The sequence below is a fragment of the Clarias gariepinus genome, chromosome 3 (genome assembly GCF_024256425.1).
Source record: "Clarias gariepinus isolate MV-2021 ecotype Netherlands chromosome 3, CGAR_prim_01v2, whole genome shotgun sequence".
Classification (NCBI taxonomy): domain Eukaryota; kingdom Metazoa; phylum Chordata; class Actinopteri; order Siluriformes; family Clariidae; genus Clarias; species Clarias gariepinus.
The window spans coordinates 20,321,681-20,340,714 of record NC_071102.1 but is presented as its reverse complement, the minus strand read 5'-3'; the positions used below and the strand labels follow the sequence as shown (position 1 = coordinate 20,340,714).

At 40.4% G+C, this 19,034-nt stretch overlaps 1 protein-coding gene across 1 annotated transcript; it reads left to right on the top strand.

The window, feature by feature from the left end:
• Positions 1 to 1,075: 1,075 nt before the first annotated feature.
• LOC128518317 (myosin-16-like) lies at positions 1,076 to 17,959 on the top strand. The gene is given in 45 exon segments (XM_053491372.1): positions 1,076 to 1,094; positions 3,501 to 3,638; positions 3,715 to 3,808; positions 3,810 to 3,893; positions 3,895 to 3,952; positions 3,954 to 4,076; positions 4,160 to 4,173; positions 4,175 to 4,319; positions 4,407 to 4,583; positions 4,675 to 4,761; positions 4,900 to 5,000; positions 6,286 to 6,352; positions 7,681 to 7,758; positions 7,818 to 7,958; positions 8,056 to 8,139; positions 8,214 to 8,391; positions 8,501 to 8,521; positions 8,524 to 8,571; positions 8,574 to 8,676; positions 8,826 to 8,931; positions 9,012 to 9,027; positions 9,030 to 9,088; positions 9,172 to 9,263; positions 9,265 to 9,315; positions 9,403 to 9,493; positions 9,607 to 9,663; positions 9,742 to 9,828; positions 11,033 to 11,278; positions 11,373 to 11,487; positions 11,583 to 11,807; positions 11,810 to 11,831; positions 11,892 to 11,944; positions 11,947 to 12,011; positions 12,154 to 12,370; positions 12,549 to 12,685; positions 12,818 to 12,921; positions 13,021 to 13,207; positions 13,320 to 13,374; positions 15,546 to 15,649; positions 16,162 to 16,287; positions 16,381 to 16,507; positions 16,510 to 16,544; positions 16,636 to 16,842; positions 16,928 to 17,148; positions 17,890 to 17,959. Coding segments are annotated over 45 exon segments (4,569 nt in total). The 3' UTR covers positions 17,894 to 17,959.
• Positions 17,960 to 19,034: the final 1,075 nt, after the last annotated feature.

The following is a 19,034-nucleotide window of genomic DNA, read 5'->3' as shown; positions in this document are numbered from 1 at the left end:
GAACACCCTTGTATATGTTCTCCACATGTTTCCCTAGGTTTCTTCCAGGATCTCCAGTTTCCTCCCAAAAATATGCATGAATGTGGGTCGAATTTTAGCGCTGAATTATTCAATATTAATATTTTATGTTATAGAACAACAGTATGGAAAGCGACCCTATAAGCTTACATGGAAAATTCTAGCAACTCTAAGGGATACTCACTCGATGCGTGTACTCTTAAGAATATCATCAGCGTGTCCAGATATTAGTGCGTATGTTCACAGCTTTATGGAAGCATGCTTAATGATCCCAACTACATCCACAAGCGCTCAGAGTCGATCATTTATCTGGGCTTTGTCTAATTGTCTGGGATTAACATAACATCCTGACATTACAACCTATTGACTTAACAAGTCAGCTGCATGATGTTTCTTACACTGAACCACAACTACATGATACATGATACATAATATAAGTGGATTTGATGAGAATGATTATTAAACGTGGATTCAATAATGTTCATTGTGGTACAAATGATACACAAATATAAAATATAAAGAAAAGGCAACAATAACAGATAAGGCAGATTATTGTTGTTGGCTATTGTTAAAAAAAAAAAAGGAATTTAAAGGCAGCCATAGTCAATGTGGTCTTGAATTCCACTGCAGAAGTTATAATATTAATTAAGAATTTAACTGCAGTTTATTACGGCTATTTATTAATACTCTGTGTCACTAATGGGAAAAGACATTTTGTGTGTTTTGTTTTAAATACCCTAAAAGGTCGAGGCATGAGTTCCCTCAAGTCAAGGCAATCAAGTGATGTTCCCTAGACAGAACTCATAATGGCCGTCTTAATAGTTATAACCAAACCAGGAGACCCACAAATCGTATAAACAGCTTCTCCAGGACAGCTTCTCACCCATCGAGTGCTCCTCGCCGCACTGTAATCTGGTAAGTAAACATTTACTCACATATTTTCTACCAAAAGTGTTAGAAAGTATCCTGTTCCTTTTTTATTTCCTCTGATGCAGTTTGAGTGGAGAGTGGTGTCTCTTCTGTTCAGTTGGTGTTGGTGTAGAGGAGCTGAGCCACCATGCCAGGTGCCTACAGAGGTGAGTGTGGGGACGATGTGGACCCCATGCCCTTCCTGGCTCCTTCGGAAAAAGAACGGCTGGACATCATAAACAAGTCCTACAACTTAATAAGTCGTGTTGGGTGAAGGACGAAAAGGGAGGCTTTGTCGCTGGAGAGATTCAGGCTGAGGATGGTGATAAAGTCACAGTGAAGATGTTCAAAAATATGGTACGCCTTTTTCATTAGGGGTCTCGGGTGAACCCGATAAAGGGGACACTGGATTTTGGTACTAATGTGTGTTTTCAATGGAAACGTGTCTCAGTTCATGTGTAGCTACATATGTGTAGTTCCATGTGAGTTCTGCTGAATTTCTTTTTAGACCCTGACTTTGAGAAGGTAAGATACAAACAAATGAACCCTCCAAAGTTTTATCAGGCTAGCAACATGGCTAATCTGACCTTCCTGAATGAAGTCAGTGTGTAAGACAACCTTTGTTCACGCTACACTTGTATGAGGATCTACATAAGTCCAAATCCATGTTTCATTAAATGCTGGCGTGCAAGCAAAACCAAAAAACATAGGTCAAACAGCCCAAAGTTGCTGACCTGGCCTCCAAACTCCCCAGATCCCAATTCAATGGAATGCACCAGACAACCAGTTTGATCCATGGAGGTCTTACTTCGCAACTCATGGCACCCCAAGTCATCCATTGCCAAGATGCCCAATGTCACAGCACATACCCAGAGATCTTGTGGAGAACCTACACAATACTGGGCATGATGTTTTGCGTTGTAATGTTATGGCTGATCGGCATATAAGGTGGAATTTTTTATATGTATTGTTTTATTTTGAAAGATATTTAATTCTCTAACTTCTTTTATAAAACTCCTCACTGGTCATATCGGAGAATCCTGAGCTGGAAAGACTGAGAACACCAAAAAGGTTATCCAGTACTTCGCCAACATGGATGCCACCAGAGGGAAACCACCTCCGGATTCCAAAGTAAGCAAAAGTGATTGATGGTCTCCTGTGTAACACAAACCCCCATGCTTAGGTTCAGCACATGTGAGTTATGACAGAGTTTGCTATTGATGGTGTAAACGTCGTCTCACAGGACTCTCTGGAGGATCAAATCATCCAGGCTAACTCGGTCTTTTATGTTACAGTTCCAAAAAACACAGTATGAAGCACACACTGGAGGAAAATGCCATTTCATTCTGAATAAGTCTTGTGATATTTCTTCTAGGGGAAATCTATCCATATACACTTCGGGCCAACAGCTAAGCTGGTCGGTGCAGACATTGAGAGTTATAAGTGTCTAAAACTCATCACTTTATACAGGTTCGTTAAAAATGTAACCCTTAAATTTTTCTAACCAGACACTGTGGCGTTTGCTTTAAGATCTTCTTTAGAAATCCCGCATCATCTCTCAACAAGCAGCGGAACGCAGCTTTCACATCTTTTACCAGCCTCTGTCTGCGAGGAAACCGGAGCTGCTGGGTGCATTAGTGATTTATTTACTTATTTAATTTAATTATGGGACATGTGTTTATTCATTTAACCATACATACAGTCATATCTGTAAGTATATACACTGTGCATCATATTTCTTGAAAGAAATTTATCTTAAAATGCAATCCATCAGGTTTACTTTAAAGCTACTTACACCTACACTGTATGGCTAAACCTAAAGTATGTGGACACCTGGCTATTCATCCAAAAGGTGTTCAGTGGGTTAAGTTCAAGTTCTCCCACTTTATTAACCATCTCAAACCATGTCTTCATGGAGATCACTTTGTGCACAGAACCCATTGTTATGCTTTTTTACGTTTATACAATACGTAGCACGATGGTCAGGCGTTCACATACGTTTGGTCATACGACATTATTACCAGCATCGCCACCACACAGCTTCAAGATTCAATCCTGACCCCAATTTGACCCATCCAGGATGCGTCACCAATGAAACTATGGATATTTAAAAAAAAAAAAAACATGCGTTTTTCGGATGAGCTATCGGATTACTCTGGTGTTTTTGAAGCAGATGTGCGTGACAGTATCGTTAGTTTATTAAAACTAGCACTCTGCATTTTAATCTTATAGCTTAGAAAGAGAATTATCTTAGGAAGAGAATAAAATGATCTAATTATCTTAGGAAGAGAATAAAATGGTCTTATTATCCTAGGAAGAGAATAAAAACTGTCACATTTATAATAATTTACAATTCCTGGGCTGTTTTTCAGAGGATCTCCTTTTGGCACCTAAACCAAAGCAATATGTTTGGATCTGCCAGGGGGTCAGGGTTGTGGACAACATGGACAGTGGTGAAGAGCTGATACAAACTGGTGTACAGTAAGCACAAACAAACCACCAACAGCCTTTAACAATGTTCAATAGTAGAAAAAATATGCTACGTTTTTTATCGATTCCTGGTTTCTTCACAGACAGGGTTGATGTTCTCGGCTTTACTGCTGTAGAGAAAATGAGCATCTATGAACTAACCACGGGCATAATGCACTTCAGGAACATGAAATTCAAGCAAAAAGCCAGAGAGGAACAGGCTGATGTTGACACCACAGAGGGTAAGCGTGCGCTATTGAGTTAAAACACATCTATAAAGCTTATAAAGAATTAATCATGATAATGATCTGTATTCAGTGGCTGACAAAGTTGCCCACCTCATGGGAATCAACTCTGAAGACCTGCAGAAAGGAATCACCAGGCCTCGTGTTAAAGTTGGGAACGAGTTCGTGTGTGTTCTCTACTGGAGCTCTGGCTAAAGCCATCTATGACAGAATGTTTAAGTGGATGGTCTACAGGATCAATAAAACACTGGACGCTAGACTTTGCCAGCTTTGAAATCTTTGAGATAACTGTTCTGTCGCCGTTCCATCAGATGTAGATTTTATCTTAATACAGACCTCCACTGATTTTTATTAGGTTTAAAAAGAGTGCCTGAATTGTTACGTTTTAAGTTAAGGTTGCTCGACCTGCAGGCCTGTATTGATTCGCTGGAGAAGGTTACCAAGCATTTTATTACTTTTTCTAATCATTAAGTCACCAGGTCTCACCACTTGTTTGCTAATTTCCTTCTGTATTTCAGCCCATGGGTATTTTTTTTTATTTTGTCTAAGGCCACAGACGCCACTTTGGAGGCTTACTTGTACAACAATCATCTGGGTAAGTCCCCTAATTTCCTAAAATCAAAAAGTGCTAAGAAAGGTCCAGAAGTGTACTTTGAGCTGATTCATTATGCCGGCACTGTGAGTCGATTTGAATTCAATATTCCTCGTCCTCGTCCTGTAGTGAGCTTTAGATCCTATTCATCATGGCATAAACCCTTTTTCAAGTTGGGATACAATATCTCGGGTTGGTTGGAAAAAGACCTGCTGAATGAGCTGGTGGTCAGGCTGTAGAAGTCCTCCATGCCCCTGCTAGCTCAAGTCTTTAAAGAAGGGGAAGCTGCTGCAGAAGCCAAAAAGCAGAAAAAGAGCTTTTCCTTCCTGACTGTATCTGCTTTCTACAGGGTACCAGGAATTATTCCTGTTTTTTTGTAAAAAAAAAAAAAAAGGTTCATAATCTGTCTCTTACTGTGTTTGGTTCCCTCTCTCGTAACAGGAGCAGCTGAGCAAACTGATGAGTACCCTGCGAAGTACGGGTACACCCCATTTTGTCCGCTGCATCGTAACTAATTCAAGCAAGCTGGTATATATTATACATTATTATTATTGTTATTAAAGAATTATTAAAGGCTTTAGTTTGGTGTGATAACCTCTTTTCAAATAAGGACGTAAAAAAGGTAGTATTAGAACGATTGTGTGGTTTTATCTTCATGACGCGAAGTTGATTTTGCACCAGCTGGCCTGTAACGGGGTCCTGGAGGGAATCCGCATTTGCAGAAAAGGCTTTCCTAACAGACTGCAGTACCCTGAGTTCAAACAGAGGTACGCCTCTCTCATACACGGCTAAAATCATCAGAATGAAGAGTGCTTGTTAGCACAATACAAAAGAGGAACAACTTTTAAATATTTTATTATGCATATAAAAACTGCCACACCACAACATGATATATGACAATCACGAAGACAAATCCCCAATGGCTCCAAGTCAATTTTATACACCAGTCAGCCAGAACCAAATGGAGCCAAGCAACGGTGACTTACTAAACTTAACATTAAACCCACCTATGTTTTCTGTTCCACCAAATCATGCTTCGTGACTTGTTGAGTCACGAGGCATGACTCCACAAGATCTCAGAAGGTGTTACCACCAGGACGTTAGCAGCAGCTCCTTTAATTGCTTTAAACTGCAGGGTGGGACCTTTGTGGATTAGACTTTTTTGTTCAGGACATCCCATGGGCGCTTATATTGAGTTCTGGAAAATTTCTAGGCCAACCGCTCAATAAACAGAAAGCTGTGATGCAGTGAGTGTTCCGATACCTTTCTTTCGTAGCCAGCAATCTTTCTTTTTTTCCACAATTTGGTCTACGTTAGCTTTTCTGTGGGATCAGATCAGATAGGCTAGGCCTTTTGGTGCTAATTAAAATCTTTCATTTTGCTCTTCTTTTCTCTTTATTTGTATTGAATTCTGGTAATCCTGGAGACTGCCACTGTTTTATATCCTGGATACTGTGTGCTTGATCTCCAAATCTCCAAATACAAATTAGATTAGATTAGATTAGATTAGATTAGATTAGATTCAACTTTATTGTCATTACACATGTACAAGTACAAGGCAACAAAATGCAGTTTAGGTCTAACCAGAAGTGCAATTAGCAGAAAGTGCAGGATAAAAGTATAAGTTCTAAGTTCTACGTTCTAAGGGAGAAGCTATGGGTAACTATTACAAAATGATATTGTGTAAGCATAATATACAGATTGCTAGTAACTATAATTATAAATTTACAATGGATAAAAAATATATACAAGTTGCTATTAACTATAGTCAGAAATTTGCAAATAGATATAAACATAATATACAGGTTGCTATTTTCTATGGACAGGAATTTACAAGTAGACAGATAGATATGAACATAATGTGCAGGTTGCTATTTTCTATGGACAGGAATTTACAAGTAGACATGTGCGAATATATACTAAGTCAGAAGTTCACAAATGTATTGTGCGTGGATATTTGTATTTTCAAACAGGTATGTACATTTTAGTGCAGTCCATATTAAATAGTGTAATGGTAATGGGAAGAGTATAGGGGTGTGTGGGGGTGGGCAGGTGTCAGTGGGGGGCAGAGTTCAATGAGGAGACAGCTCTGGGAAAGAAGCTGTTCCTCAGTCTACTGGTTCTTGACCTGGGACACCTGAAGCGCCTACCAGAAGGCAGGAGAGAAAACAGTTTGTGGGCGGGGTGCAACTAATCCTTAAGAACTCTGCGTGCACGACGCACACAGTGTTTCTTTTAAATGTCCTCAATGGCTGGAAGTGGAGTCCCTATAATACGCTGGGCAGTTTTCATCACCCGCTGCAGTGCCTTAGGCTCAGCAACAGAGCAGTTTGCATACCAAACTGTGACACATTTGGTTAGGATGCTTTCTATTGCGCAGCGATAGAAGTTCATCAGAGTAGTTGAGGACAGCTGGTTCTTCTTAGGCGCTGGTGAGCCTTCTTGACCAGGCTAGAGGTGTTGGTGGACCAGGATAGGTTCTCTGAAATGTGAGTCCCCAGGAACTTAAAGGAAGAGACAAGCTCAACAACCATTCGGTTGATGTGAATGGGTTCATGTGAACCTCTTCTTCCTTTCCTGAAGTCCACAATGAGCTCCTTGGTCTTATTCGTGTTAAGGAGCAGATTATTGTACGTGCACCAAGTGGCCAGGTGCTTGATCTCCTCCCTGTAGGCAGTCTCATCGTTGTTACTGATGAGGCAGATCACCGTAGTGTCGTCTGCAAACTTGATAATGTTGTTCGATCCATACACAGGCCTGCAGTCGTGGGTGAAGAGGGAGTAAAGGAAGGGGCTCAGCAAACAGCCCTGTGGTACACCAGTGTTGGTAGTGGAGCAAATGTGGCCTGACCTAACATGCTGGGGTCTACTGGTCAAAAAGTCCATAATCAAATTACAAAGTGAGATGTTAATATCCAGATCTCTAAGTGTGGTGATTAACTTAGAGGGTAAAACAGTATTAAAAGCTGAGCTAAAGTTAACAAACAACAGTCGTGCGTAGGTGTTTGTATTGTCCAAGTGTGTGAGTACAGAGTGCAGCGCTATGGAGACTGCATCATCTGTGCTCCTGTTGGCACGATAAGCAAACTGGTGTAGATCTAGTGAGGTTTGGAAAGAGTTCTTTAGGTGTGTCAGGACCAACCGCTCAAAGCACTTCATAATAATGGGTGTGAGTGCTACAGGGCGGTAGTCATTCAGGCACGTTGGGCTAGAGTGTTTCGGCACAGGTACAATTGAGGGTGATTTAAAGCACGCTGGTACAGCTGCTTGGGCAAGGGACATGTTAAAAATGTCTGTGAATACTCCTATTCTCCAAAATACTTTAAGAAAAATTAAATCATATATATTTTTTTTATAAATTTCTTTTTCTGGCCAGCGTGATCTTAACCTTAGGTTTGATTCACATTTATGTGCATTATTAACGGTCAACCTTTTCCACAGGTAAAAGGCCTCGGAGCTGATTTTAGGTTCAGCTGTGTTGGAAAATATGGAGTACAAGATAGGACACACTAATATATGAACCACAGTGCATCAGGAGAAAAAATATCAGGATATAATAATAATATAAGGAGGAGTGTAGGAAAGGTTTTCTGTTGCAGGTGTTCCTCTGTCTTGGCGAAGCTTGAGGACATGCGAGACGAACGTATGGCTGAGATCATGACCAGGCTGCAACCGCGTCTGTGGAGCATGCTCATGAGGATTGAGCTCAAGACGATGCTCGAGAGAAAATCCGTCACTCAACACGATTGCTTTATACTGCCTTATACACCTCACATAGATATAAATACAGCAACATACAGTATGATTTCCTTTTCTCTTGTTCAAAGTCGCTCTCTTTGCCATCCAGAGTCACGTGAAGTCATTCCTTCAGCTATGATTCTGAGGTTAGTAGAAACTCTACACAAAGGTATGTTTAAACTATTAAGAAGGAGGGGGTGTTTTTGTCATCCGTTTTACCAACAGTTAGCTTCTTGTTTTTAGGTTAAGCCTTTGCTCCATGTAGCTCGCCAAGAGGAGGCATTAAAAGCCAAGGAGGAAGTGTTGCGACTGGTGTTTGAAAAGAGGGCGAAAATGTTAGAGAAGTTCAAGGAGATGGATAAGAAGCTGGTCACTCTATCCAAAGAAAAGAGCGACTTGGCCTTAACCTTAGCAGCTGTAAGTTGGGTAAAAAAAGAAATACTATAAAGGCGATAATATTTTTAAAGTTTTTAGGTAAGCGTGAATATGTTTTTTTTTTTATATATATGTTTTTTTTTTTTAATCCATAGAACAAGACACCATCACAGACGCTGGAACCAGCTGATGAAACAGAAGATGAACATGGAGGAACAGATACAGGACTGAGAGAGAGGCTGGAGGAGGAGGAGAATACAGATCTGATGGACCTGAAGAGAGACCTGGAAGACTTGGAATCGACTCTGGCAAAGTCAGAGAAAGAAAAACAGGTGAAACCCAAGGGTGCAATTTCCAAAATTCATTGCAAAACCAGCAAGTGTGTGTCATACACGTACTGTACAAGTATAATATGCTGACTCAGAGAGTTAAAATGAAAAAATAAAGAACTACTTTAGCGAAAATTGGTTCTGACATTCTGGGCCTGGTTATCAAAGTGCGCACGCTGACACGGGACCTGAATCAAAGAGACGACACAATTGCTCGGTTTCAAAAAGAAAGAAAGGTCATGGAGGAACTGCAACAGGTTAGCCTTATCCACGCTACACGTAATCCATCAGTTGACTATAATGGTTTGTCATACTCACACGCACATTCTATCCTCAGAAAACTCTAAATGACCTTCAGATCGAATAAACCACCTGACCAAAACCAACAGCAAGCTCACCACTTAAGTGTGCGAGGTGAGCTTTAAGGCCCGGAGGCGTAACAGTGAGGCGTAAATAACCTTATGCTTTGTGTAACAATCTGGATCCTGTTTCTTTAGCTGGAATATAACTGGAAACAAAAGAAGAAAATACGTGGCGAGGTGGAGAAAGCCAGACGCAAAGCAGAGGCCGACTTAAAGATCAACATCGACACTAAACGACTTGGAAAAAGCCAAAATCGATCTGAAGGAAGGTGTTAAAAAGTATGTGCGACTTTTATATATGTGTATACAAACAGTGCCACATAATAGGAGTGTATTATCTGTAAATAACGTTAATAATCATTTCAGGAGGATGTTGGAAATTAATCATGTTAATGCCAAACTAGAGGATGAGCCATCTCTCAGCTCCACTCCACACAGGAAGCTCAAAGAGCACCAGGTTTCTTTATATTATTATTATTTCTGTCATCTTCACTTTCTCCTATGCCAGGAAAATAAAAACTAAAATAAGTGACTGCTATTCCCTTGAAATTCCATTAATGTATCATCCAGACACGCATTGAGGAGCTCGAGGAAGAACTGGAGGCGGAGAGGGCAATCAGAGCGAAGGTATTTCACTCTTCTCATCCCACACCTTGTATTTCCATAAAGTGTGGTTTTTGCTTTAACCGGCCCTCGTGTTTCAAGGTCGAGAAGCAGCAAGCAGATCTGGTTTGGGATCTTGAGGATCTTGGAGACCAATTAGAAGAAGCCGGAGGTGCCACTGTCACACAGGTCTGCTTTACTGTTATTGCAGATACAAAAACACATCATTTTAAACATTAAGACACTTTTGGTATATGTGTTGAGGTCTGAGGTCCCCTGGGTGTTGCTGTGAATCATTAAATGCAATTTGACATTTTAGTTCAGGGAAGTAGTTTTCAGAACTATAAGGATTACAGTATAGGAACATAGAGGACGTACAGGCAGGGCCAAAGTGGCTCTACACCCTTACCTGTACTGTGTAGACAAAAAGTGCGGAGAATAAACCATGGAGGTGATGGACAGTCCTGTAGATCTAGGACGTTTTTAGAATAGCCTCAGCTAACTAACTGTTCCAGCGGCTCATTTCCATATAGCGTATAATGGAAAGTTAGTGTGCTATGTAGGGTGTACTGTACAGTCCCTTGTTCCACACGCTAAGTAGTGCCTTTGTTCAAGGGTCAAAGCGGAATTTCGGATTCAGCCTTGTTTAAACGGTGATAATTTAAATCTTTAAAGGCTTTATAAATAATAGAGAGAAAAGTATTATAAACAAGTTAATGTTAGAATTATAATGTTAAAATATAGCATATTTGTTTGTTTTTTTTAATTTCTGCTATTATATAATTCCCCCCCATAAAAATTCCCCTTTTTTGGGACAACAAAAATGCAAGAATATCTTCTCCTTCTTCTTTGTTTTTGTTTAACAGCAGTTGCAATGTGGTAGGTTACATTACCGCCAACTTTGGATCTCGTTCTCCCGCGTCTTAAAGCCGATAATGCAGTCCAGCCTTCCTTAAAAAAAGTTAAATGCTTCCCTTCCTGACCTTGTCCTGTCCTGTTTTGTGTCTTCTGACTCTTCCTCAGCTTTTCTTCATCAATTCCACACACTCTTATCTTCTCTACATGTTCCCTCTTATTATCACTCTGAGCCTTTAGCTTGAGTTCTGTAAATTGCATCAACACCACCTATAGATCTCCCTCTCCCTCTACTTTCCTGTCCTTTAAAGCTAGCTTTCCAGTGTAGTGGGGAAAAAAAAGATATTTTAATTAAATAATAATGTTCTTTTTTTTTGTTTGTACAATATATTTTTCATATGTACGGAGATGTCAGTTCTCAGCCGCGGGTGGATTTACATTGTAAATGTACATTTTAAATAACACATGAATTTTTCTATGATAATGCTTATGCACTTACACGAATCCAGTGAGCGTGTACATGGATGTTTTTGGACAGACTGAGCAGAATAAGAAGCATGAAGTCGAGCTCCTGAAGCTCCGCAGTGAATTTGAGGAAGCAGCTCCCCAGGGTGAAGCCACGGCCTCGGCACTGAGGAAGAAGCACTTGGACACCACGGCCGAGCTGGCGGAGCAAGTAGAGAATCTACAGTCAGTCTGTATCAAACTCGAGAAGGACAAGCAGCTCATGAAGGCGGAGATTGACGACCAGCAGCGTAGAGTTGTCCAGATAGACAAGGTGAGAGTGAAAAGCCAAACTGACATGGTTATTACAAAGTTGTTTAGTGCACTGTGATGTGGTTCGAGAGCTCGACTAATTCAAATGAACTAATGAGCAGCTGAACACTGAGGCCCATGTGTGGAAATTGGAGGACCGTCTGGCAGAGGCAAATTCCAGCCTGGGAGGGATGGAGTGGCACACGGAGCTCAACACCTCCAAAATCAGACTTTCAGGTAGACACCGGAAACAAACTGGGGATGAGATTAACAGCACGCTCACACTCACTCTATGAATTAAAACCATTAAAACGTGATGGTTTTCATCTTAGCTGAGAACAGCGAATTGAGCCGCGAACTGGGAGAGGCACAAAGTAAGCTGAACCAGATCATCAAGGTGTCATTGACAATTGTCATTCAGGTCAAGAAAGAGTGTGAAGAGAAAATTTAATTAGACAAGGAGCAAGTGGTTAAGGCGGAAATGCAGCGCCTGATCTCCAAGCTCAACTCCGACAAGACCACCTGGAGGACCAAGTACGAGACTGATGACATCCACAAAATGAGGAGCTGAAGGAGATAATGTGTCGGATTTAGGAGAGAAGTCTCAAACGGTTTTAATAAAAGAAAGACTTCTTCAACAGGCGCAAGCTGGCCGCTCGGCATCAGGAGGCTGAGGAAGCTGCGGAGGCGGCACAGCCACAGAGAAGGTCAAACAAGGGCTTCAGGGAGAAGTGGAGGATCTGATTATCCACCTAGAAAAGGTTTTTACTCACTCATTAGCATTAAATTGTTATTTAATATCCTGGCTTTTAGGAAATCTGTTACCCATGACGACATGTTCATGTGAATAGAGCTGCCTTGCCATGTAAACTCGATGGAGAGGCCTTTTTCTCTTCACTGTAGTCCAATGCTGCTGCCGCTGCGCTTGATAAAAAGCAGCGCACGCTTGACAAAACGATGGCGGAGTGGAGCCAGGAATGCAAAGAGCTCCAAGTCAAGTTGGAGAATTTCCAGAAGGAATGCCTCTCGTACATGACAGAGGTCTACAAGCTCAAGACGGCCTATGAGGAAACACAGGACCACCTGGAAACTGTCTAGAAAGACAACAAGACCCTCACTGGTGAGGCTATGAGCTAAATTAAATTAAAGCTGGTTGAATACTTTCATCAAAGATTTTTATGTTTTGCTTAAATTCTGCACTGGAGGCATGATGGTGTGTAAAAAAAAAAGTGAGCAGTTAATGTGAGTAAACGCCTTAACATGATATTTAAACATTTGGTTTTGCCTCGACCTCTAAGATGAGATCCGAGATCTCATAGAGCAGCTGGGTGAAGGTGGGAAGAGTGTTCATGATCTGCAGAAAGCTAGGAAGAAGTTTGAGGTTGAGAGAGATGAGCTGCAGCTGGCCCTAGAAGAGGCAGAAGCCTCGCTGGAGGTATAACACAGGAGTTGTTCAGCAGAGCGAAATGTATTATATATGTGGATGTTTGTGGTCTTATCCAAGAGTACTCTTATGTAGGAGTGTCTGTGTACAGGTGAGCATTGTGATTTGTGTTCTGGGTTTGAGGTTGAGGAGAGTAAGGTGGTTAAAGTCCAGCTGGAGTTAGCACAGGTGAAAGCAGACATCGATCGGAGGATTTATGAGAAAGAAGAAGAGTTTGAAATCTAAAGGTCAGACTCGGGTTCCTGTTCCTGTTCTGAAAGAAAGAGAAGAAGAAGAAGAAAAAAATTATATCTCGCTCAGCTTTTAACCGATACTGTTGTGCTCAGGAAAACCCACCACCGTGCCGTGGAGTCGCTGCAGGCGAGCCTGGAGGTAGTGGCGAAAGGTCAGGCTTTGAGACTGAAGAAGAAAATAGAGTCTGACCTGAACGAGATCGAGATCCAGCTGGACCATGCCAACAAGAACAACAGTGAAGTAGTCAAAACCCTGAAAAGACTGCAACAGCAGATCAAAGTAAAGCACACACACACAACCTCAGGGTTTTTTACTCATGATGGATGGAACTCTCAGACTGATATATCTTTATAGTTTCACTGCATTAAATGCATGTTACAGCCTTGTGCACGGGTACGATATGCAGATGGATGAGGATGTGCGGGTGCACGAGGGCTGCAGTGATGGTTGACTTTCTACAACTCTCTCCCATCTCCCAACTGCATCTCTGGAGCTCAGCTACAGTGCCCTTTGGGTTCTTCTTTACCTCTCTCACCAAGGCACCTTCCCCCCATGGTCATCCCAAATGTCTTCCATTTAAGGATTATGGGGGCCACTGTACTCTTAGGAACCTTAACTGTGGCCAGATCTGTGCCTTTCCACAATTCTGACTTAGAGCTCTTCAGGCAGTCTCTTTGACCTCATGATTCCCATTTGCTCTGACATGCATTGTGAGCTGTAAGGTCGTATATAGACAGGTGTGTGGCTTTCCTAATTAAGTCCAATCAGTATAATCAAACACAGCTGGACTCAAATGAAGGTGTAGAACCATATCAAGGATGATCAGAAGTAATGGACAGCACCTGAGTGAAATATAGGAGTGCAGCAAAGGGTTTGAATACTTACGACCATGTGATATTTCAGTTTTTCTTTTTTAATAAATCTGCAAAAATGTCAACAATTCTGTGTTTTTCTGTCAATATGGGGTCCTCTGTGTAAATGAATGAGGGTAAAAATGCACTTAAATCATTTTAGCAAATGGCTGCAATATAGCAGAGAGTGAAAAATTCAAGGGGTCTAAATACTTTCCGTACCCACTGTATATACTATACATGCCCACAAGGTCTGATCGAGTTATATCAGAACTTTTGATTGTACAGAATAACAGAACACACTGATCCCCTGATATACTAATGCACTTATCCCAGTGCTTCACTAATAATAATCATATTAATAATTTTTATTTATATAGCTCAAGGACACTTTACAATGAATGTAAACAAAAGGAGATAATACAAACAGACATTGAAGTACTGAAGTAGAGAAACAATTAAGTCAACAAACAGGAAGAAAACCCTGAAAATACAAAACAAGACAGACATGCAGAGGACAGGTGGATTAAGCCAAAGGGGTCAATTTAACGAATCGGAGGTATAACATTCGGAAAACAAGTGAGTTTTAAGTAAAAATTTAAATACTGAGATGTTATTAACAGAACGGAGAGAGTGTGGTAAAGAGTTCCAAAGTTTGGGTGCAATAACACTAAATGATCTGCCGCCTATTAAAGAGAGGCGGTACAAAGGGACAGCAAAAAAGCCAGAATCGGAGGAACGTAGTAAACGAGTCGGAATGTAGGGGGCAAGCAGATTGAAAAGATAAGAGGGAGCTAGGCCATGTATAGATTTAAAACAAGGAGAAGAATTTTTTATTTGATACAGTAGGCAACTGGGAGCCAATGGAGATCATACAAGATTGGGGTTATATGAGCAGAGCGTTTGGTATGAGTGAGTATTCTAGCTGCAGAGTTTTGAATATATTGTAATCTGAAGATGGAGCTGGCAGGTAGACCAATTAAAAGGGCATTACAGAAATCAATGCGTGATGAGACGAATGCATGGATGAGAGTTTCGGCATCTTTGGTACTGATGAAATGAAAGAATGCAGATTTAGTGACAGATTTAATGTGAGGCTAAAAGGAGAGTGTGGAGTCGAAGATTACTCCTAAATTTTTGACAGAAGTAGATGTTTTGATGTGAGAGCGAGCAATCTCACAGGTGAAATTGGTGGAGATGTTGCTGGTGAGTGCTGGGGTTCCGATAAAAAAATAATTTCAGTTTTGTTCATATTAAGTTTCATAGAGTTTAAGTTAAGCCAATCTCTAATGTCCTTCACACATGTCCTTGAATGTCGTCGGCATAAAAGTGATAGTTAAGACCATGACGTTGAAGGATCAGACCGAGTGGGATTATGTAAATTGTGAATAGTAGTGAGCCAACAACAGATCCCTGGGGAACACCTCGCTTCAAGCTGACAGTGGACGATCGAAAATCCTTAACAGAAATATAAAATTGTCTATCTGAGAGATAGGAAGAAAACCAAGAAAGAGCAGTACCAGAGATACCCAGAGATATACCAGAGAGCCGAGAAATAAGTAAATCAACTAGTTTCACTAGTGCTTGGACACCAACAAGGTAGAACGTTTTCTCAGTATGCCAGCCTCCCAGGTACTCCTTTAACAGCCTAAATTTGTAAAAAAAAAATTATTGGAATAAGGTCAGGACTGTAGGGGGCGTGGCAATAACTCCCAGCCGAGTTCCTGTAATGTGCAAGTAATGTTGGTGAATGAGTGTGTGTACAGTCCACACAAAGATGCGGCTCTTCTGCAAGTTGGCGACAAAATATCCATTAACTTTTTACAATCAGGCGTTCTACCCGAGGAATGTTTTTACGGGAACAACTGCAGTGAGTCTTCAAGCCACCTCAGCCGGGATCATCATTCATGAACGTGCGATCTTCTTTAAAACATTTGCACCGTTTACATGTTTTACTGCGGCTCAGACTCTCATCACCGTACTGCGCTTGAAGTCGTCTGTAAATGTTAATTGATTTTATACCATCATTCACGATGATGTCCCAGTTTGACCATAAATAAACAATAAACAAAATATTTTTCAAATATGAAAAATTTCAGTCTGTTAATGCAATGACATCACATAGAGTTGTCCTCCTTCTAATGTTTGTTCTGTTTGTATGAGTATAAACCAGAATCTGAATTGGGTTTTATTCGCCAAGTATGTTGACACACACAAGGAATTAGATTCTGAAAAGTCAACAACAAACAAATAAACGAATGCAATCAAACACAAAATGCTTAATAATAACCCTAAAATTCAGCTTTTGTTCATGTACTGTACAATATATAAATGTATAAATATATATACATACATAATATACAATATGTAATTGTTTTACAGAACCAGGCTTTAAATACCATGAAGCGAAAAATGGAGGCAGACCTGACTCGTCTCCCCACCGAGAACGAGGAGCTGATCAGCGAGTTTCGTGCTGCAGATGAAAGAGCCAAGAAGGCAGTCACAGATGTTAGTTTGGCACTTACTTTCAAAAACATCCTGCATTAATTCAATTGGCAGTGATTAAAGGCGTTTTTCTTGGGATTTTCATCTCTTTCCCAGGCAACTCGCATGGCTGAGGAGCTGCGTCAGGAGCAGGAACACTGTATGCATCTGGAGAAGATAAAGAAGAACAACGAGCTGACCATCAAAGAGCTGCAGCTCAAAGTGGAAGAGGCAGAAGAAATAGCACTGGCAAACGTACCATCCAAAAGCTTGAAGTAAAGGTGAGTCTCAAATAGTAACGTCTCAGGAAGAACCTAAAGAACTCATTGTTCATGCAGTCATGAAATCGATATTTCTATTTATTGCATGCAGCCCAAGGAGCTGGAGAACGAGCTGGATGCAGAGCAGAAGCGGCATGTCGAGACGGTCAAAGCTCTGCGAAGAACCAGCGTCACCTGAAGGAGCTGATCTTCCAGTCGGAATAAGATAAAAAAAACTAACCAGCGCATGCAGGAGCTTGTTAAGAAACTTCAGAGCAAACTGAAGTCCTACAAGAGGCAGATAGAGGAGGCTGAGAGTGCCTCAATGCAGTTCTCAGCTTTAATTGCACGTGTTTAGGCTTTAATGCACCTTAAAAGATATTTGTCTTGTGTGGCTACAGGAGGCGCAAGCGAATGCAAGCCTATCCAAGTACAGGAAGACCGTGCATGAGCTTGATGATGCCGAGTAAAGAGCTGGCATGGCAGAGATGGCGCAGAACAAGTTTCGCACCAGAAACCGCGCTGCAGTGAGCAAGGGCTTCACATTTGGAGTGTTGAAATTTTACAGGTCTCAAAAACAATTAAGAGTTTATCAGAGGAGTAAAAGCCCATACCCATGCAGGAGGTCAGTGCCACCATCAGCTTTTTATTGCATATTATATTATACTGTATTATAAAGCCAATCATTTGATTCCAGTGGTGCCTTTTTGAAATAGAAGTGCTTCTAGAGTAACCAACAAACCATTACTCATTCCCCACTTGAAGGATTTCTATACATCAGATGGGACCAAAGAGTCTTTAAAAAAATGTAAGAATTCTTAAATGGTCTTAACGTACAGTACTGTGTGAAGGTCTTTAGACACCTCTCATATCTTTATATTTTGCTTCCATACTTTCTTATATTTATAACATTGTTAGGTCTTAAAAATGTTAATTTTTAACATAGAAATAATTCTTCAGGCTTTCTATTTTTTAACAAGTTTTTTTGTCCCTCAGTATTTGCCCACTCCAGTCCCTGAGCAGTTTCAGAGGAATGTTTTTTGTGTTTGTTAATTCACACAGTGACCTATGAATCATTTAGGTTTCATAAGAAACATCTAAGTTAAGTCCTGACCTAGTGAGAAACAGGTGCAGATGATGACAGATGATCAGGCGGTGATTAGTAACTGCTGCTGAGGCTGTTACATAAACAACTCATTTTTATTGTATCTGTCAGAGTAAAAAAAAATCCAATTTCTTTAATTAAATCTAGGTCATTTAATTCAATTTAATTTAATATAATGAAATGAGGGGTGGCTGAAGACTTTTGCACAGCACTGGAGTTCTAATTGTTTGTGTCGTGTGTTTTGTGTCTTTTGTGTGTTAGATAAAAAGCCTGTGTGTGACCCAGTTAAAGCTCAGTAGAAACACCCTTCAGTACTGGGGAACAATTGGGGGAAGCTGCATTCTCATATCAACGATGGAGACCTGTGTTCGTCACTTTCCTGTCATAAGCTCATCTTTTGATGTCTTCATAAGGATTAATAAACTCTAAGCAACCAATCTTTCCATGTCTGCTACTTTATTATTTAATAATTCTTCGTAGAAATAGATGTTTTTGTCTTTATTTGTCGTATGACCACGTGACTGAATTCTCTTAACAACTATAACAAGGTGGAGTTGTTGTCCAAAACAATGAGAAAGTGCCACTCCAGAGTTATAGAAGTGACATTTGGATTCCTAGTAGTGATCATAAAGCTCAGCACATGGACAAGCTTAGCATCAGTAAATTAAGTTGCAGACCTTTTAATGTAATCTCTGCAGCCAAAAATAAAGAAATCCTTAAACTTCATAGAATTATTTACATCATAAAATTAGATTAGATTAGATGGAAATTTAACTTTATTGTACATTGTACAGAGCCAGTGAGTAGCATCTAAGCACAAGTGCATAAGTGAACTATTTACAATAAACAACAATGTGGTAAATGAGGGTGTGGGTACATATGTACCGGAGTGAGAGTGATTAATGTACAGAAGGTCAAGTACCAAATCATGTCAAGTCAGCTTTTATTTTCATTCCATCCAGATACGTTTCAGTACACAGCGAAACGGAACAGCGTTCCTCCAGGACTACGGTGCTACATACATACAACATAAATTAACATAACCTACTAGCTAATTAAGACGCCTAATTATCTGACTAGCTAAGCCAAACTAAACTGACACCATAAATTTACAAAAACTATCTACGTACTAAACAAAAAGACAACATAAAGTGCATGTGCAAATGTACAAACAAGAGCAGCAACACGACACAATGCACTATACTATGATATAGTGTGATAGTGAGTTGACGTAGTGCAAGTAAATGATATGACAGTTGAAAAAGTAGCAGCAGAGACAGGAAAGAGTACTTGTGCAATTAGCAGCTAATGATATAAATATTGTACAAAAAACAATTACAGGTTGGTGTGTGCAATTTCACAAACACTGAATTTTACACACAATTGCATTATGTAAATGATTTTAG